A 20,691-nucleotide genomic window follows, 5' to 3' on the forward strand; every position below is an offset into this window, starting at 1 on the left:
GAACTCATGCCATCTTTTTCCATCCTTTCCCACTTTTAAAGAATACCATAAAGCTTCTTTTAGTAACTTGTTCTTAAAGCTACTACCACATCTATATTTATAATCTTTTCCTTTAATTCCCTTCTTTTCTTTTGGAATTGGACTTCCATGCTTGTATCCTTTATATTTTTAACAGGGTGCTGTTTTTTTGTTTTGCAGTACTGAGTGTAATAAAATTATTACATAGAAATATCTTAAATAGCTTAAAATTGACATTATTTTAGGAACAATGATTTAAATACACTGATGCCAGAAGCATTTCCCTAACAGCTTGAGACTTCTTCCAGTGTTGGTCAAATCATGCAGAGCTACTGATGTCTCAGTAGTGACATCTTTGAATGTGCTAGAGGGCAGCCAGTTATCCTTTGCATCATGTTGTGACAGAATGCTATATATGAGTTTTCGTGGGAAATAAATTTAGAATCCTGTCCAAAAAATCTTTTAGAAAAGGACAATGTTAATATTCTTTAGGGACTTTGTTTTGGTATGAATTTCTGTCTTGTCCATATTTTGTTGATGTGAGCTGAACCAGTTTGTAGCAATTATCTGAACCTATTGCTCTCATGTATTATATTAGAATCTAGGCTTCTCTACATTCTTTCCACATTATGGGAAGGATTGTTTGTGGAGAGTTCCTATTGACAGTAGAAACTATTCTAGAAGTGCCTAACAAAAAAACTCACTGCTGCTTCTTTTATAATTACTTGTATTATTTAGCTCTGAGTTCTGATATGTTCGTTGTTACCAGTATAATAATACAGATATGTTACAAATAGATAGGAAGACAGTTTCTTCCTCAGAGTTTTTAATCTAATCTGTGTTCTGTGGAAACATTCATAGTCATTATTCCTCAGAAAAGCAACGAAACTGGGAAAGGTATTTATTCATAGCTTATTTTACTTTTTAAAATAAGGAATCTTCCTATTTTGAAACAACTTCGTTTTTACATCATATAACTTTAAAGTTACTCTTTCCCTGTTCATATAAGTGAATTTCATGATTTAAGGTGAAATCCTGACACTTCTGAAGTCAATGGGAGCTCTACCATTGATTTCAGTAGGGCTGGGTTTTCACCTATAATATCTAATTGCACTTTCATAAAAGTATTTATCTACAAAGCAGGTATTGGGGTTCTTCCACCTGTTCTGAAGCTAACATTCACTCTTTTTATTATGCATGTGCCATGGTAACATGTGCATCAAAGGATTTTGTGTTCTTCCATGTTTCCCCGTAATAATTGTGCCCATAAATTAATTTGGAAATTCTCTTAGCTTGGTGTCCCAGCCGCGAGACTGTAGAATTTATTTAAGAGAAAAGTTAATGATCAGATATTAGATGAAGAAGACAGTGTTTAATATCAGACTTTCATGTCCAAATTTGACTTTAGCTTGTAGTTCAAGGAGAAGGATTTCATTGTGAGGATGGGAGATGAAAGGAAAGAAATGGCGCAAGGGTGTAGTTAAGGGTCTTGCCATTTTATCCAACTGTTTGGAAGAGTTGGATAAATTGGTAGTTGCTCTGAAAACCTGGATGTGATTCCTAGGAACTGGGATGGTAGAAATAATGGTTGTGAGGACTATGCAGGATATTGGCTCTCTGAGGTAAAGAGGAAAGGAAAAAAGCTTTATGCAGAGAGTAGTTCCAATAGCATGTAAGATTGGAGAGTAGTGTGTGAGGATGACACTAGCGCACAGAAACAATGAGGTAAACAAATGCTTTCTAGAGTAACTACCAAAAAATCCCAAGAGTTGCACATATGGAGAAAGTTTGTTAGAAGAATTACCTAATACATTTCCGAGTATTAATAAGCAAATGCATGAGCTAAACCTTGATATAGTACTCCTGGTAAAATTCTGCGCCAAAAAAAAATTCTGCACACAATCTTTGAAAATTCTGCTTATTTTATTTGTCAAAATAACACAATGTAATCCTGCCAGTTTCAATTATTTTGGTAATTTATTTCAAAATATCTGTCAGCGAGTATGTCTGTAACAATACAGACCAAAAAAAAAAATTCTGGTCAATTTTTTTTTCTTTCTTACAGATAGATTCCTCATTAGGCATATTAATGCATAACATTGAGTAATTTATTTAAATTAAAATACAGAACTGTATTTCCTGCACCTGTCAGAAGGAGTGCAAAGGCTTGTGGGGAGTCAGGCATAATGGAGGAGTTGAAGGAGAGGGAAGGAACCTAAGAGTGAACTTGTTGGGTGTGGGTGGGAGAAGGTGGTTGGTTTTTTTTGGGGGGGGGGGGAGGAAGTGAGATTGTTAGGGAGTTGGGAAGCCTACCCCGTGCAGACCCTGGCTGACCACAAGCCCCACCTATTCAGTCAGGCACATCTGTCCTTGTCTCTGCACTCCCCATCCCTATGGGTCTCTGCAGCCTCCCTCCCCCATCCCCAGGCTCAATGTTGGAACCCCAGTAGTTCCTGAGCCTACTCCCCAGTCTGTCCCCACCACTCGCCATTCTGAGCCTCAGTCTGTGATCCACCAGCAGCCATGTGTGCTTCATTCTGTCCAAACCTGGCTCCTCAGGCAGGGTGCTGTGATGAACTTCTACTCCTGGGGGAATTCTGCAGCACTGGTCAGAGAATTTTTTTTTTTCCTCACCGAAAATAAGTTCCACCCCAGAACTGCAGCACTGCTCCTGCAAAATGTATTTTATGCGGGAAAATACAAAGTTATGCGGGATAGAAGAATTCTGTGCATCTGCAGATGTGCAGAATTCCTCCCAGGAGTAATATATGGTCCTTTGAAGAAGTATGCTTTTCAGGTACAGTGAATGTATTCACTAGCTCACATTTCTGTTGTTGTAACTACAGGAACTTGACTTAGATTCTTTCTTTCTTTCCAGCTACTCCATCACCACTTCCACGTGAATCCCATGATGTGACTTGTATACCAAAAACTAATTATAAATACCCTGATTTGCCCATAACCAGATGTAAGGAAGAGGTAAACTATAGTTATTGAATGAATTGAACTTCTGCTGTTAATAGACTAAAACTGCAAATCCACACTGATGGTATTTTTCAGAAGGAAAATGTTGGTATTACATTTAACCTGGGATGAATTTATGGTTTCATTGAAAGGCTCTGTTTGTAGCACAGGGCCAATTTTTACTACATTTTTTTCATAATTGAAACATTTCAGTTACTGTTTCTAACTAGACATTATTCACGTGTATATATATGCACATCAGTTTGTTACCTTAAATGAGTTCTTAAAAAAAAAAAAAAAAAAAAATCATGGAAGTAAATAAGGAAATTGTTAAATACTATTTGAAATTCTGTACTGAAATATTTTATGGTCTTATGAGCATTATTTAAAATTTTTAATTTCAGGTAGTTTCTTTGATAGAAAGCAATTCAGTTGTAATTGTACATGGAGCAACTGGTAGTGGTAAAAGTACGCAACTTCCACAGTATATTTTGGATTACTACAGTCAGCACTCTACCTACTGCAACATTGTTGTTACCCAACCTCGAAAAATTGGTGCCAGCAGCATTGCAAGATGGATTAGCAGGGAGCGATCATGGGCGTTAGGTGGATATGTAGGCTATCAGGTATGATAATGTTTCAAACTGTATGAAGCGCATGATTTGGAAATGAGAGGAAAAAAAATTCCTTTTGCGCCGCCTTTTATCATGTTGGTTATACCATAAGTAACCCAGGAGCAGTGTAAATAGCTTTTAAAGCAGAACTATGGCAGAACTGGAGGTTGTTAGCTGGAGTTGGTTATTCAAATCAAACCAATTTTCTCTTTTTTTTTAAAGTAGTGCAATTTAAGTCATAAACCAGGAAATGCAAAAGTTACACTCCAACAGATATTTTAAATTGTCCACATTGTCTAGTTGTTCCATTTTATGGCATAGATTTTGCAACATAAATAGTTTGATACTCCCTAACTGTGATTTCTTGTCATGGCCCAAATCTGATGAGTTTCTGCTATCACCTGTCACAATTTTTGGGGGCATGGCAAGAAACTATGGCTTGTGGATATGGATGAGGGAGGGAGGGTGTCACCTGGTACATAATAGAGTAGTGCTGCTTCCCTTCCCCATACACTTGCTGTTCTAGTGAAGAGCTGGCAAAGCCCTGAAAACAGCAGGGGTGTGGGAGCAAGATAGCTGGTACCTCACCACCCTGAAGTGGTGTTTCACTGGAGCAGAGCATGGCCCAGGGAGGAGGAGGAAGTGTGAGTGAGACAGGAGGATGAAGCAAAGGGTTTTGTACTCCTTTCCTTTTCCTTCCCTTCCCATTGCTTGTTCTTTCTGTGTCCCAGCAGCAGTTCTGTTTCGATGATGATGATGATTATTTTTCGGTTTCTGCTCAGCACCTCAAGAAAAAATGGAAACCGTATGGCCTTCCTCTAAGTATTTGTTCATTCAGCTCCATTTTTCTTGTGAAACAGCGTTTTCCTTCCTCTTTGTAAAATAAAAAATTCTGTCCTTACTGCCTTCTCTTCATCTACAACTTGCTCTGCAGTCCCTTCTCCTATTAATCCTCTCTGACCACAATCTCATAATCTTCTTTAAAGAGAATTGTGATGGGTTGGGCCACAGAGAGCCCCTTGTGACTGTCACCTGATGTACTGAGGCTACCTCTGAGCCCGTTTTCTCTGCCAGTTTGGGCCTTTAGAACCCTTTCTTGTTGAACCAAACATGTAAGCCTGCTGCAACACAGACCCAGGGTCTGACCCATGTCCCCAAAGCTACAGACTTAGCTGAAAACAGCTTAAGAAGTGCTCCTGCCTCCAGCACCCAGACACTCAGCTCCCAATGGGATCCAAACCTCAAATAAATCCGTTTTACTCTGTATAAAGCTTATACAGGGTAAATTCATAAATTATCTGCCCTCCGTAACACTGATAGAGAGAGATGCACAGCTGTTTGTCCCCCCAGGTATTAATTACTTACTTTGGGTTAATTCATAAGCAAAAAGTGATTTTTATTAAATATAAAAAGTAGGATTTAAGTGGTTCTAAGTAATAACAGACAGAACAAAGTAGGTTACCAAGCAAAATAAAACAAAACATGGGAATCTGAGCCTAATACAGTAGGAAACTGAGTAGAGGTAAATCTTGCCCTCAGAGATGTTCCAGTCAGCTTCTTTCGCAGACTAGACTCCTTCCTAGTCTGGGCCCAATCCTTTTCAGACCAACGTCATGGTGTATGGCCTGGGTCCAGGAATAATTCACACCCCCGTAGTTACATTCCTTTGTCCCAGTTGCTTTCAGGCATCTCTTTGGGGTGGAGAGGCCATCTCTCGAGCCAGCTGAAGACAAAATGAAGAGGCTTCCAGGTTCTTTTATATTCTCTCTTGTGGGCAGAAACCCCTTTGTTCTGCTGTGCAAAATCACAGCAACAAGATGGAGTTTGTAGCCACTTGGGCAAGTTGCATGTCCATGAATGATTCAGCTCTTTGCCCTTTTATTTTTTTATTTTTTTGCTTTTGCATTGTTTAATGTTATTTTGAACGTTCCCAGGAAAGCTCAGTTGAGGATTGGCATCTCCCAAAGTCCATTGTCAGTTAAATGTTTCTTGATGGGGCACTTACTCAGGATAGTCCTTTCTCAAGAGGCTGACCAAGTGCTCACTGATGCTACTTAAAATCAAACACCTTGAGCTACAAGTACGTAGCCAATATTCATAACTTCAAATGCAAAAATGATACACAGATACAGACAGCATAATCAGAACCAGCAAATAACAACCTTTCCATAGACACCTTACTTGACCTCCTTTTGTACAAGATTTGGTGTAACTATAGGACCTTGGTTGCAACGACGATCTATACGGTCATAGTTCATGTCAATAATGTCACAGGAATATTTTAGATCAAAGGTACTGGCCTGGAGAAGTTGGCACCACAATGAAAAGCACTATTAAAACCCCCAAAGTAGATGGTGAGCATGTTGTTGACGCTTAACAAACTGTCAAGCATAAGCTTTCCTCTCCTAAGTCCATTCTCCATTTTTTCCGCTTCAGCACCCTGGTCTTAGACTCACTTGGTTCTTTTTGAAACTCACCTCCTCTTGCAAAGTCTCAACTTCCTTTCCTTTCCTTTCCTTTCCTTTCCTTTCCTTTCCTTTCCCTGGGTGTGTCCTTTTTCTGTTGTTCTGTAACATTATTCAGTGGGAACTATATTTGGTCTTTCTGTTCCTTTGATCTCTTTAGATATCGTCATCCATCTGCTTGGCTTTACCTTGTCTGTGTTAATACCTTTAGATCGATATCCTGTCTGTCCAAACTTGCATCTGATTGTCTCAAACATCTCTTCATGGATGTCTTGATACCAACAACTTCTCAACCTATCAAAAGCTTAGCTTCTTTTTCCTCCTAAATCCACCCTTCCCCATCCTGTCTCAATTATTGGAGCAGCTCTGTCATCCATTCTGCTCCACTTGGTTGCAACCTTGGTGTCACTTTCAACTTCTTCTCCACTCAAATATTGTCACTAAATCCTACCGTTTCCTATCCCCCCCAATCTCCAAAATGTCCATTCTCACTTACAGAAGTTGGATTTTCTAACAGCAGTTAGATTCTGGGCCTGTGAGGTTGGGCATGGAAAGGCAGAGTTGGCAAGAAAGAGCAGGACTTCATTAGATTTTGCTTGGTGAAAATTTTCAAGCATCTACTATACTCATTTTCAGTCTACGTTTCCTTCTCACCACCAACCGTGCAAAAGTGCTGTAGTCCTCACTACAGATTGTCCATGTCAAGTTTTGGATTTGAGCTGATTTTGCTGTAGCCTTTGTCATAACTTTTGGTTAGCTCAGGGGTCGGCAACTTTTCAGAAGTGCTGTGCCGAGTCTTCATTTATTCGCTCTGATTTAAGGTTTCACGTGCCAATAATACATTTTAATGTTTTTAGAAGGTCTCTTTCTAGAAGTTTATAATATATAACTAAACTATTGTTGTATGTAAAGTAAATAAGGTTTTTAAAATGTTTAAGAAGCTTCATTTAAAATTTAAATTAAAATGCAGAGCCCCCCAGACCGGTGGCCAGGACCCAGGCAGTGTGAGTGCCACTGAAAATCAGCTCACGTGCTGCCTTCGGCTCACATGCCATAGATTGCCTAACCCTGGGTTAGATTTTCAGGTCAGAAGGGACCATTGTGATCCTCTAGTCTGACCTCCTGTATAACACAAGCCGCGTAACTTCCCCAAAATAATTCCGAGAGCATATCTTTTAGAAAAACATAAATTAGGAGTCTTTATAGTGGAAAAAGTTGAGTCTTCACATAACTTCAAAAAAACTGAAGGAATTTTGCTCAATTGTAGACAGGAAAAAAGAGAGAGACATCCTCAGACAGGGAGCAAGTATGGGAAACTTCCACTCCCAAAGGTGCAAATTCTAAATATTTGTGTAAATGTGAGCTTATAATTGAAAACTGTTTTATAACTTTAAGAAAAGCGGACACTGTTGCCTCTCAGTTATAATTTGGTAGAACAAATACATCATAGAATATCAGGGTTGGAAGAGACCTCAGGAGGTCATCTAGTCCAACCCCCTTCTCAAAGCAGGACCAACCCCAACTAAATCATCCCATGTCTCTGTCAAGCCAGGCCTTAAAAACCTCTAAGGATGAAGATTTCACCACCTCACTAGGGAACCCATTCCAGTGCTTTGTCACTCCCATAGGGAAATAGCATTTCCTAATATCCAACCTAGGCCTCCCCCACTGCAACTTGACACTATTGCTTCTTGTTCTGTCATCTGCCACTCCTGAGAACAGCCTAGCTCCATCCACTTCGGAACCCCCCTTCAGGTAGTGGAAGGCTGCTATCAAATCCCCCCCTCACTCTTCTGTGGACTAAACAAGCCCAGTTCCCTCAGACCCTCCTTGTAAGTCACGTGCCCCAGCCCCCTAATCTTTTTTTTTGCCCTCAGCTGGACTCTGTCCAGTTTGTCACATCCCTTCTGTAGTGGGGGGACCAAAACTGGGCACAGTACTCCAGGTGTGGCCTCATATCGTTCCAGTTATTTTATTTTTAGATGGGATCCTTTCCCTTCTATGCTGAGACTCTGAACTAAAAATCATATCATTGCTAGTTGGTTCACTATGGGAGGAAAAGGCTTAAGTGTAAAATGGTTGCATGTGTCCCGTTGTCTTCAGTATATTTTTCTTGTATCTTTTTACTAGAATTTGTGTGGGCTGAGCACAACCCAAAGAAATAAAAAATAAAGAGGATGATTTTGCACTGGAAAACTAGTTGAAGTCTCGCAGCACCCAAAATAGTTAAGGTTACAAAACATACAAAATGATTAAAAACGCTTCTTTTAACATAGCTGTCCAGAACATTTTTTTCTCTTTGGGATTACACAACCCATGTTTGGTCTCTTTCTGAAAATGGTCTCCTCCCCATTCCCTGACTGGTTAATTTTTTGTTTAGTTTTGAGCAGACCATTTGGCCACTTTGAATGAAGATGAGATCAGCAATTTTTTTTCTCCCACTTTAAAATCTCTTAAAGAACAGTTTTTCAGGTTGGACCTACAGCAAGAATAGCTGAAGTTTCGAACTACTCTCAAACATCCTTGATTATGTAAATTTGTTTGTGGTTCTGAGATTTGCCAAGGAGATACTGTTCCATTCCACCTTAGTTAATCGGCTGTGGGCTCTAAAGTTATTATGCACGGAAAAGACACTTCATTAATTGCTTTCAGAAGTTTAAATGGGCCCTCATAACTGATTTACACTGCATTTCAATCTGCGGTGCTTCAGATATACTTGTTTATGGGAAGCATCACACATCTGTGCTTTTTGCTTAGAATTTTGAACTGTCTAATAGCATGTCATGTATGAAACATATTTGGAGCAATAAAATATTTTTCCCCATGTTTTAGGTTGGGCTAGAGAAAGTAGCAACAAAGGACACAAGATTAATGTACATGACAACTGGAGTGCTCCTTCAGAAAATAGTTGGTGCCAAAAGCCTTGCAGAGTTTACACACATCTTCATAGATGAAGTAAGTTGAAGATAAAATTAACCTCAATTTGAAGGAAAAAGTCATGCTGATTTTATCATTATTACTCTCATTTAGAGAATTAGATTGAGTTTAGTTGTGAAGATTGCTTTGAACATTTGTGAAGATCCTTATATGATTGTTCTGGGAGTATCATGTCTAAGTTCTATAACTTCTGACTTGACTAGGTTCCAAAGTGATTCTCTGCATAGAAATATTAAAGGCTTGAGGAAATGTTTTTAACAGAAACGTTTATGAGGGGGCATCTAACTCTTCACACATCTCTTCAAATGACTGATGTCTGAAATCTACTATAAGGATTTCTGCAGAGGGGCTCATTGCTAGCCAGGCATCTCTTTGCCTCTGGGGAGGGGACTACTTTGTGATTGTTGTTGCCTTAAACAAGGATCCTTGGTCTTCAGAGACTTCAGTACAGCACTAAAGGCTCTATTGGAGAAAAAAATATGGCCCTCCTATGGCCAGGAGTACAAGCAAGAAAGAACCATTAGACTGGCTTTGCAGTTCTCTGCATTTTATTAGATCTGGTAAAACAAGGTACCGTTTTCGTTCCTGGTTTATTCACTGATAAGAGTTTTCTCTATTGCTGTCCTGAAACAATTTGAATAGATGCTTCCAGTTGATCCTCTCAAGAATGCCATTCATTAATTTGGGTACTTTTTTATAATGTCCCTATTTATCCTCCTCTCTTCTAAGGTAAATAGACCTGAACATTTTTATACAGGGAAATGCAAGTTCCTGTATCTAGAAACAAATAACGTAGTCACATTTACAAGATACGGGAGTGAATCGTGGACTGCAGTGACACTGAAAAGGACTTGGGGGATCATTGTATATAATAGATTAAACAGGAGCACTCCCGGTGTGGTGGTGTAGCCAACAAGGTGAATATGATTCTTGAGTGTATAGGCAGGGGAATATCAGGTAGGAATAGGGAGATGGTTTTTAACTCCTGTATACAGCATAAGCAAGATGATTACTGGAATAATACCCAACTTTGATGTCCATACTTCAAAAAGTATGTTGGAAAGATGGAAAGCATTCAAAAAAGAATAATTTGAGGTCTGGAAAAAATGCTATTATAGTTAGAGATTTAAGGTGCTCAAGTTTTATCCAGGAGAAGGTGTGATGGGGCCCTCATGCATGGAGTGCCCCCTAGTGGTCCAGTACAGGTCCGCAATTACATCTCAGCCTCCATTTCACTTAGTGGGCTTTCAATAAGTCCAATGAAGCTATTGTATATTGAATAGTGCCCCTTCAGGGTTCTGGTTTTCTTAAATAAAGGCAGAACATTATATAAATAGGCCAGGATTCCAACATCTTTAGCTGGAGGGAGAAGGGACTAAGTTAACTTTAGTCTGTCAACCTCACCTATGTCAAGTCCCTTACCAAGTACCTTCTTGACCTGGTATCCTTTTCAGGAGTCGGGGCCTGTTGTCTGAAGAAAGGTCCCTCCACTTGGGTCAAGGTCCCCACAGTAGTCAAACTATGACGACCCTTCATCAGAACTGTATATAAATCCTCTCGTCTGGGGCTTCTGCTGCTACTTGACGAAGTCCTTCCAGGTTTTGCTGAGACTTGGCATTCATAGTTGCTCCCTTTCTGAGCTTTTCCCACCTAGGCATATTCTTCCTTTTGTTTCCTTTCCTAGTGAGCTCCCTCATCAGCTTCCCCAAGGAGCCCTCCACTTGGGGAGTTTCTCTTTTTGCATTTTGGGGACAGAGCTTCTCCTAGGAGCCTTTGTTCTCTAGCCAGACCCTTTTGGGGGATAGCTTTGTTTTATCATGCATGGGTGCTCCCTGCCTCTGCCTCCCACTCAGTGAGTCACAGGTGAACCTGAGTTGCCTCATTTCCCCCTTGTGGAGCCGGTTATTGGTAGGCAGAGCCTGTGACCCCGTCAGAGGGCAACATACATGACTAGATCAGTGTGCATGTTCTTATGTGCGAAAGATTTCTGATAAGAGAGAGCTCTTTAATCTAACAGAAAAAGTCATAATGAGATCCTGTGGTTGGGAGCTGAAACTTAATAAACTGAGAAGAGAAATAAGGTGCATTTTTTTTTAACAGAGTAATTAACTTTTGGAAAAGTTTGCCTTGGAATATGGTAAATTTTTCATCAGTCAAGTCTTTAAATCAAGCCTGGATATCTTTGTAATATATATGCTATAGTTCAAACTGAAGTTAATAGGCTTGATGCAGAAGTATTTGGTTAGGTTCTATGTCCTCTGTTATACGGGTGATCAGACTAAATTAGAAATGGTCTCTTCTGACTTGAAAATGTATTATTCAGATGAGTCCCGTCTGTTCCCCATATCTTCTAGCTACTTATTTAAGACCCCACTTTTAGTTCTTCTACATAATTTGAGGTAGGATGACCTGTACAGAACACAGGATTCTAGATGAGGGTGTACCACTGATTATATAACAGCAATTTTAGTATCTTTAATATTGTTTTCCATCCCATTCCTTATGCATCCCAATATTTTGGTTGCTTTGGCTTTGCTGCTGTACATCGAGCAGAAAGGTCTTCATTGAACTGTCAGTAGTGATTCCCAGATCTCTTTCCTGAGTAAACATAGTTAATATAGAACTCCTTATATAAGCTATAATATTAGTTCAGTTTATTCCCACCAATATGCATTACTTTATATTTGTCAATACTGAATGAATAATGGCATTGAATATGTACTCTGCCTCCAAGGATTGTCTGATGCCAGCCCTGTTTGACAGTAATAATTCAGGTATTACTGGTTTCAGAGTAGCAGCCATGTTAGTCTGTATCCACAAAAAGAACAGGAGTACTTGTGACACCTTAGAGACTAACAAATTTATTTGAGCATAAGCTTTCATAGGTTACAGCCCATTTCTTCAATGCATCTGATGAAGTGGGCTGTAGCCACAAGTAGTCCTGTTCTTTTTGCAGGTATTACTGTTCCGCCTAGTGGAACTAGTGACCAATGGCTGATTATTAGCTACCTACCTGATTATTAGCTACCTATCTTTGCACCACAAAGTTAATTGTTTATAAAAAATCTTTAACAGGAATTGTCAGGTTATCAAAACTGCTGTGCTGAGTTATAAAGCATGTTAATTTTGGTGATTTACTGGTGCTTAAGAAGACACACTTCCAGCCATGAAAATCTTAGTCTAAATTAGAAAAATGTAGAATGTGACATTAACCAGTAAAAGAATAGGTTAGGAAAAGGAGGAATGGGGGTTAAAACAAATATACCTGAGTCATATGTATATATTTATTTTTCTAGGTGCATGAACGTACTGAAGAAATGGATTTTCTGCTATTGGTAGTCCGTAAACTGTTACATACAAATTCACGATTTGTGAAGGCAAGTTTAAATTGCTTTCCACTCTTCTTTTATAGAATAACATTCTCAAGATCAGCTTTACTTGTTTGCATTCTGCACTGTGTATAGTTTTTGAAGAGCTGATATGAAAATAGTGACTCACATTAAGTTAAAATATTATAGAGTTCCTCAGTCCTAGTAAGTTACTAGGCTAACGGGCATTCTTCTTTGCCCAGTATCATGTATTCTAAGATTTTTTTTCTTAATGTTAGGATGTGTTAATTTCTAAAATGTACTTAGGGCTACAGAAAATATAAGATGAATATTTGACTGGAATTAAATACTGGATGTTGAGGGCAGTGCTTCCGCTTGGATAAATGAGATATTTTTAGACACAAATGCATTTGTTATGCATATTTTCTTTTAATGGAGCAAAATTTTTGAGAAAATAGCAGAAATACAAATACCATATTACCGTATATATACAAATCTGCTAATACAACTTTATGGTTGAAATTTTCTGTACACATATGAAGAAATAAGTTTTAGTTTTCTCCTTTGTGCAAACGTAGTGTGCAAAGTCTTAGTGTGGAAATGTTCAATCAGGTCTCTACTGTTTAAGTCTTAAAAGTGACTTAAATTGCACAGTGGGCTGAGGTAATGACACAGATCATAGAGTAGTTCTGCCAGCCTAAACATTTAAGTGCAGCTCAGTGCTGGTTCTAGAAAATGTGGCTCCATGGTTGATGTCAATGCTCTTAAAGATTTCACCACTCTGGCTCTATAGCTCCTGTGGTGTGGTATCCCACATTAGTGTGGCGCTGCGGAGGCACTGTAGTCAGAGAACTCTTGTTACCTACTAGTAACAGATCAGATCTGTGTATGGTCAGATCTTATTAAATCTCTTCATTAATAATCTAGAAGGGAAATAAAGATTAATTCTGAGTTACTGTACTGGGAGGAGTTGCAAATACCTAGTAGACAAGAGAAATATTGCAAAGGGGCCTTGAGAGATTAGAATCTTTAGGCAGAAAGTACCAATGAGACTCAGTTTGGAAAAATGCAAATTAAGACAATTGCGAAGAATAATATAGGACAAGTTCAGTGAGAGTAGATGTCTCAAAAGTTCAAATGCTGAAGTAGGAGTAATGCAAGATGGCAAATCAGATGAGTTTGAAATGAGAGTTGGAAACAGTCAGCTCAGTTTTGATGTGCAGAGGCATCATATCACAAAGCAGGAGGTAGCAGTTACTTTGTATAGCTTTGGGAGACAGAAACTGCAATACTGCACTCACCATCAGTGTTACGCTAAAAGAAAGATATTGTCAGATTGAAAGAGGATTGGGGAATAGTAGCAAACATGATTAGGGTGTTGAAGAATGTGTGTATGTGTGAGAGAGAGCTAATATAGCTTGACTAAGCAACTTGTGGGCATGAGGGGAAACTAGTCCATGGCAGTGGTATCCAACCTTTGATCCAGGGTCATTTATGGCCCTTCATGACAACTGTTAAAAAGACTGATCATGAAATATAAATATACTCATTGAGATGCACCCTGTGGGTTTTAAACAGAAGAGTATAAATCATCCTTGAGGCTAGAGAGCACCAGCTCCTCAACTGGCTGCCACTGCATTGCAACCCCAGAAAAATTTGTAATGTGAGCTGGCAGCTCACTGAGCAGCTGCTGTAGCATTCCTGCTTCGGCAGCTCCCAGGCCGACCGCCTACTGCATCACAGTGGGAGAGGAATAATTCTGTTGTTCTATTTCTGTTCTGGGCTATAGGAACCCTCACAGTGAGCTTGACTGATCTTGGCCAAGTATAGGGGAGCGTCTAGCAAAAGATGACTTCCATCCACTATAGTTGCTCAGGGCATCCCAGGAGAGGGAAAAAAAGAAGCTGAGAACTAATAGCCATTTGCAGTTCCCTGATTCTCTGAGATCACAGGTTGTTCCAACCTGGGCTAGCAAACTCACACCATCTGTATGCCAGCTAAGGATAGCTAGAGGGATGTGCACTCCAGTGATTTGTTTGGCTTGCCCCAATAAGCTTTGTCTCCCTGGGGAGGAATATATCTAGGCTAATTATGCTGGCTGTATGCTTTTTGATGACTTCCATGCCAGGGAATTGCCAGCAGGTGACTTGTGGCTGACTTCTGCTTTCTTTGTGCTTCCACTGTAGCACCCATAGTATAGACTTGGCCTTAAAAAATATTTTAGGCAAATGTTAAACTGGGGTATAAATTTCCCAAAGAGAGTGATAAAAGTCCTATCACTTGAGATGCTTAAAACTAGATTAGTAAATGAATCATAGGGAGTAGTCTTGCTCTTCTAGGGAGGAAGTCTAGGTGACCTGTGTCTCTTGCATTTAAATTGCCCTTTGAATTCACAAAATATCTGCCATAAGTGTTTCTTCTGTTAAGGATTGTGTAGGAATCATAAGCTAAAGAAGAGTTTAATATTCAGTTAGGTTTTCATTCATAGCAATAACTTTGTTTACTCTTTTGAATCTTAGTGTGATGTGATATGGATTACTGCTAATATTTAACTAAATTATACAAATTATTTTTAACAGATAATCTTGATGTCTGCTACAATTAACTGTAAAGAATTTGCTGACTACTTTGTGCTTCCGATTCGTAACAAACTGTATCCAGCCTACGTGTTCGAGGTGGAAGGCAAGCCCTATGCCATTGAAGAATACTATCTTAATGATTTGAGGCACATTAGTCACATCAGGGTATAGTGAACAGTATTCTGTTTCCTTTGTTATAATAAGATAGCATTTGGGATGGGCTCTTCAAAAATATGATCCCTTTATGTTCTAGATAAATTATTAAACTGGTTCTAAAAGTCTAGATACTAATTACAGTAATATGTGTTACAGGAGTCTATACATTCTACCCAGCAACAGACTTTACAGTGGCTTAATGCCTCCACCAATCAGGAAGCAGAATGAGAAGACCTGTGAATTAGTATATAACCCCCTCCCCTCCACCCACTTTTTGTTCTGTGCTTCCTGCATTCTGGGAGCTTGGAGTAGTGGGTACCTCAGTCCTTATGCCTCTCTAAATCTGCCACCTTTTCCTCCTTATAGTACAAAAACAGTGAAGGTTTTTGTTCAGCAGTGCACTTTTTCTGTAGAGGGTCTCCCTCAGTCTTACGTTATGCTCTGCCCCTGTTGTTACCAGTGGTCTGAGCTTCACCACCACCCTTCCAGTCTGGTTTGCATCATAATGAAGGCACGTTTCATTTTTAGGAACATGGCCCCACATTTCTCATAGCCTCAGCATCATTGTGCTGGAGTCTTAGGTGATCTTTTTGGATTTGTGGTCCCAGTAAATGCTGCTATTGCACGCAGCCTAGTCTGGTGTGACAACCAGACTGGGTAACTTGCATCCCCCAATCTCCTGCTTCCCTCATCACTCCCACCTGCATCTATTTATCTTAGTTTCATACTGCTCCCATCACCATAGTACCCAAACTCCTTCCACCTAAAATCAATAGCAATGGTGCAATTCCTAGTGGGGTTTCTGTAGATTGTGTCTCCTCTTTTTTAGGGTAAACACTGTGCTTTTTGGTTGGTTGATTTGTTTGCTAAAGGGTTTGTTTGGTGAGGTGAGAGAGAGAACGTTTTGGTAGTTAGGGGTGTCAATTTGAGATGGAACCTCTCTATTCCTTCCTGCTATTTCTTTAGGCAAGGAAAGCTATAAGACTGCGGAGACTTTGGGCCTTCACTTTCATGTTTTCTAGTAAGTTTGTCAGCATTTGAGATCTACAAAAGCTGACTGTTCCATCTGCAGCAACAAAGCCCAACCAACCAACCAGGTTCTGAAAGCAAGTTGATCCCAGATTTTTGAGAGAAGCTTTCAGAAACAATTTCTGCTTGTTTGGCGGGTGGCCCCATCACTCCTGGTTCCGTGACCTCTGGAGCATCACTTTATACTGTGCTTTACTCTTGTCACAAGGTCTGGTTGTTTTCTGCAACCCACAGTTCTTGGGCTTGACTGCCTGATGTTCAGAAGAGTTGGAAGTTGCTAAGTGCCCAACCTGGAGTCAAACGTACAAGCATTTTTAACTGAATACTCATTTATTAAGACAAATTCGCCTTCTGGGTGCTGTAGAGAAGATGAACAGTCATTCTCTCCTCCAGAATCCCTTCAAGTTTAAAGTTGGGACTCAAGGTGAACTCCCTGCAATGTATAGGAACATAGGAATTGCTGTGTTGGATCAGAACTGAGATTCATCTGGTCCAGTATCTTGTCTGAGAGTGGCCATTAGGAGATGAGTTAGAGGAAAATGTAAGAACCCCACTGTAGGCAGATTTTTGGTAGCCCCCCCCTTCCATATTAGTGTCTCATCCTAATCTCTGATAGAGATGGGTTTAAGCCTTGAAGATTGAGGTTTAATATCCCTTACAAAATACTTGTTGTTGTTACTAACTGTGGGTTTTCTTGATATCTATATAAATTTCTAATCCTTCTTTGAATGTTGCTAAATTCTTGGCCTCAGTGACTTCCTGTGGCAATGAGTTCCAGAATCCAGTGGCACGTTAAGTGAAAAATTATTTCCTTCTATCAGTCTTGTGCTCCCCAACTTTTAGATTTAATGGAATGTCCCCTTGTTCTTGTGACTGTTCTCAGGATACTCAGGGCTGTGAGTCACTTCATTACCCACCTGATTTCAGCATGAGGGTGTCAACTCCCTGACATCACCAGCCTGTTAACCACTCAAGCACTCTCTTCTGAGGTATTCTAGTCTTACTTTGCTTTGCGGGTGCACCCTAGTCCCCAAGTATTTCTGAAGTGTTCAGCCCCTATCCGCTGAACACAGTGTCCATGTCAGATTGTATCACTGAACTCATGATCAGCCCTTGCTTAATGTCTCAGTATTTAGCTAATATCTGTAGTGAAAACAAGAATAAGTTTATCAAAGATTCAAGGCTCAAGTGATTAGTGAGTAAGAATAAGTTTCTCACTCCCTAAGTCAGGGGTCAGCAGCCTTTCAGAAGTGGTGCACCGGATCGTCATTTATTCACTCTAATTTAAGGTTTTGCATGCTGGTAATACATTTTAACGTTTTTAGAAGGTCTCTCTCTATAACTCTCTATATAACTAAACTATTGTAAAGTAAACAAGGTTTTTAAAATGTTTAAGAAGCTTCATTTAAAATTAAATTAAAATGCAGATCTTATCAGTTTAGTTCAGTGGTTCTTAACCTGGGGTGCATGCACCCCCTGGGGGTGCGAGATTCCCTTTCTGGGGGTGTGTGACATGCAAGATTTTTCTTTTTTAGAAGGTAAATCATTGAAAACACAAATTAAGCACAGGCACGTAAGTACAACTACTTTGTTTCATCAGACCTATGTATTTATTAACATTATACATGTTTTAATGATTACTGTAATATACAAAGTTTTTAAGTTTTCAAGTTTTTAAGCTAATTGTAGTGTAATTTTTTTATAAGGGCTACAGAGCCCTGGGTTGGCTGCTGGTACCCCTAGGCTGATGGCAGGAGGGCTGAGCAGGGCTGGAGGCCCGGACCCCGGCTGGCAAGGGACCGGGCGGCTGGAACCCCAGACCAGCAGTGAGGTGAGTGGGGCCGGCAGCTGGTATCCCAGACCGGCAGCAGGCTGAGCGGGGCCGATAGCCGGGACCCCGGCCGGCAAGGGGCTGGCAGCCAGAACCCCAGACCAGTGGCAGGCTGAGTGACTTTTATTCTGGGGAAGGTGATTTTGTAGGTTTTTTTTGTTTTGTTTTTTGCTTTATGGCAGGGGTTGGCAAGCTATGGCATGCGTGCCAAAGACGGCATGTGAGCCCATTTTTAATGGCACGCTGCTGCCTGCCGGAATCCCAGCCCGCTCTTCTCCGCCGTCCGCTCCCTCCGGGCATGCCTCCACCACGGGGGCAAGGGGCAGAAGCTTGGTTCTTCTTCGAGTGGTTGTTCACGTCCATTCAAAGTAGGTGGGCACACGCCACGTGCATGCCAGCCCGAAGATTTTTCCCTAACAGCGTCTGTAGGGTCGGCCCTGGCGCCCCCTGGAGTGGCACCACTACAGTGCCCTATAAAGGGGCCCGCTGACCCTCCACCCCCTCAGTTCCTTCTTACCACTGGTGACAGCGAGCTGGAACTTCTCTTGCGCATAGCAAGTTAGCAGTGTCCTATCCTTGTGTATAGTCCATGTATGTAATTACGTTGTAATTAGTTTGCTTAGGTCATTGTATATAGTTCTTGGTAGTTGGGGGGTCTCTGCCCCAAGTTTTCGTCGCCCACTGGGGCATGCCTGGGTCCCCCGGGTTTAAACTCTGCAAGGACTGCGGGAAATTCATGCCCAAGAGTGACCCGCTCTCTGCTTGTTTGAGGTGCCTCGGAGAGAGCCACCAAAAGGATCGGTGCTTTATCTGCAGAGGCTTCCGCCTGAGAACTCTCGAAGACTTAGAGTCCTCCTGATGGAGGCTGTCCTGCGGCCACCCTCGGACCCGGAACCGGCGGAGACAGTACCCAGCATGTCTTCCTCGGTGTAGAGAGCCCCGGCCCTGGCATCAGGACTTAAGGCCTAGCCCAAGTTGTCTAAAACCCAGCACCGGACGGAGTCAGGTCATAGGAAGTCGGCCTCAGTGCGGCACTGCTCACCGTCACCGGTGCCCGCTAAGAAGAGAGAGCTGGTGAGAGAATGGTCAACCCACCAGGACCGGAGGCCGATGCCGTCCGCGCGTGCAAGCGGACAGGGTGGGCTACAGCCCTCGGCTGCTCCGTCGACTCCCTCACCGCAGAAAGGGCAGTCGAGTCCGCACCGGCCTAGATTCCCAGACCTCAGCAAAGACTTGCGCCTCCCTTCGACACCGGAGGTGTTCGAGGCAGCCTCAGACTTGATGGGACTCTTGGCGCTGGCCTCCCTGCACCGTAGGGAGTTGCCTACCGCAGCCCGTCCCCCAGTACAATCAAGGGGCAAACCGGCCATGCTGTCGCCTCCCTCTCTGCACCATGCCACTAAGGCAGCACCGGCCCAGATAAGAGGCTCCCCGCTGCCTCAGCATCACTCTCCAATGGCACCAGGTGCTGCTGCTCCCCCCAGGTCCTCGTACTCAGAGGCAGACTCCTACTGCTCCAGCTGGTCGCGGAGCAGGAGATTGGTTTGGGGGCGAGCCACCAGCGTTACCCACAGTGGCAGCAGCAATGGCATCCGTCCTTGCAGTGGCCGTTTTGGACCCCCTGGGCCTACCACCAGTTGGTAGGCCAGACGTTTGGTCTCGATCAAGGTTGACCTCGGTCTCCTCAGCGTCAGTGGCCCCGGTGCAGCTGCCTCTTCCACCGGCACCGTCGCCGGGCAGGGGTGTGCCATATCCAAGTTCAGCACCCCCTAGCCAGGCAGCAGCACCGGGAGCAGCTACAGTTCGGGCTCAGCAAGCACCACCAGATACGCCAAGCCGCTCACTGGCGACCCCGGTACCAGTCGCAGTGCCGCATTTAGAATCAGAACCAGCCCTGCAACCACAGTACCGTGTGCTGCAGGACCCCGAAGGACTGCGCTCACTGGAGGAAGGGCTGATCCATATAATTTCCTCATCTTCCTCCCTGGACGAAGTGGTCTCGGGCACGGCTGTGGCTCCGGCCCTGGAGGACACTCGAATCCTCCAACAACTGCTCCGGCGAGCAGCTTAGAGCCTCGCAGTCCAAGCTGAGGAAATCAAGGTGGACGCGGACCCTGTAGTAGACATCCTGGCTCCCTCAGGGCCATCCAGGGTGGCTCTCCCGCTGATAAAGGCCATAACGGATACGTCCCAGACCTTATGGCGAACGCTAGCCTCACTGGCCCCTACTTCCAAGAGAATGGAGCGGCGTTATTTCATCCCCTCTAAAGGGCATGAACACTTGTACACCCCCACCCCCCGGACTCCCTGGTGGTGGATGTGGCCAACCAACGGGAGCGTCAAGGGTTTCAGGGGTCAACACCAAAGAGCAGGGACGCTAAAAGACTCAACCTCTTTGGCAGAAAAGTGTACTCCACGGCAGGCCTCCAACTCCGCGTTGCCACCCAACAGGCAATTGTAAGCTGATGTGGTCATAACACGTGTTCAGCCATGTCAAAGTTTATGGAGCTCCTTCCCCAGGACTCGAGGTCAGAGTTTTCGGCCCTCATGGAGGAGGGGAAGCTGATCTCCCGAGCTTCTCTCCAGGCTGCCCTATATGTGGCGGACTCAGCCTCGCGCACCCTGGCCACGGGCCTGGTTATGCAGTGGGGAGCCTGGCTCCAGGTCTTTGGTCTGCTGGACCTCATAGGGCAGGCCCTTCAAGACCTCCCCTTTGAGGGACAGATGTTTTCAGAAAAGACGGACAAGCGTCTGCATAGCCTAAAGGAC

At 42.3% G+C, this 20,691-nt stretch overlaps 1 protein-coding gene across 1 annotated transcript in view; it reads left to right on the top strand.

Annotated features, from left to right (window-relative positions):
• Positions 1-20,691, top strand: part of TDRD9 (tudor domain containing 9) — a 143,838-nt gene that overhangs the window by 34,042 nt on the left and 89,105 nt on the right. The window contains exons 3-7 of the mRNA XM_032771627.2: positions 2,897-2,997; positions 3,387-3,608; positions 8,894-9,016; positions 12,295-12,375; positions 14,907-15,071. Coding sequence (XP_032627518.2) covers positions 2,897-2,997; positions 3,387-3,608; positions 8,894-9,016; positions 12,295-12,375; positions 14,907-15,071 — 692 coding nt within the window. The remainder of the gene's footprint in view (positions 1-2,896; positions 2,998-3,386; positions 3,609-8,893; positions 9,017-12,294; positions 12,376-14,906; positions 15,072-20,691) is intronic.

This window comes from Chelonoidis abingdonii, chromosome 4 (genome assembly GCF_003597395.2).
Source record: "Chelonoidis abingdonii isolate Lonesome George chromosome 4, CheloAbing_2.0, whole genome shotgun sequence".
NCBI lineage: Eukaryota > Metazoa > Chordata > Testudines > Testudinidae > Chelonoidis > Chelonoidis abingdonii.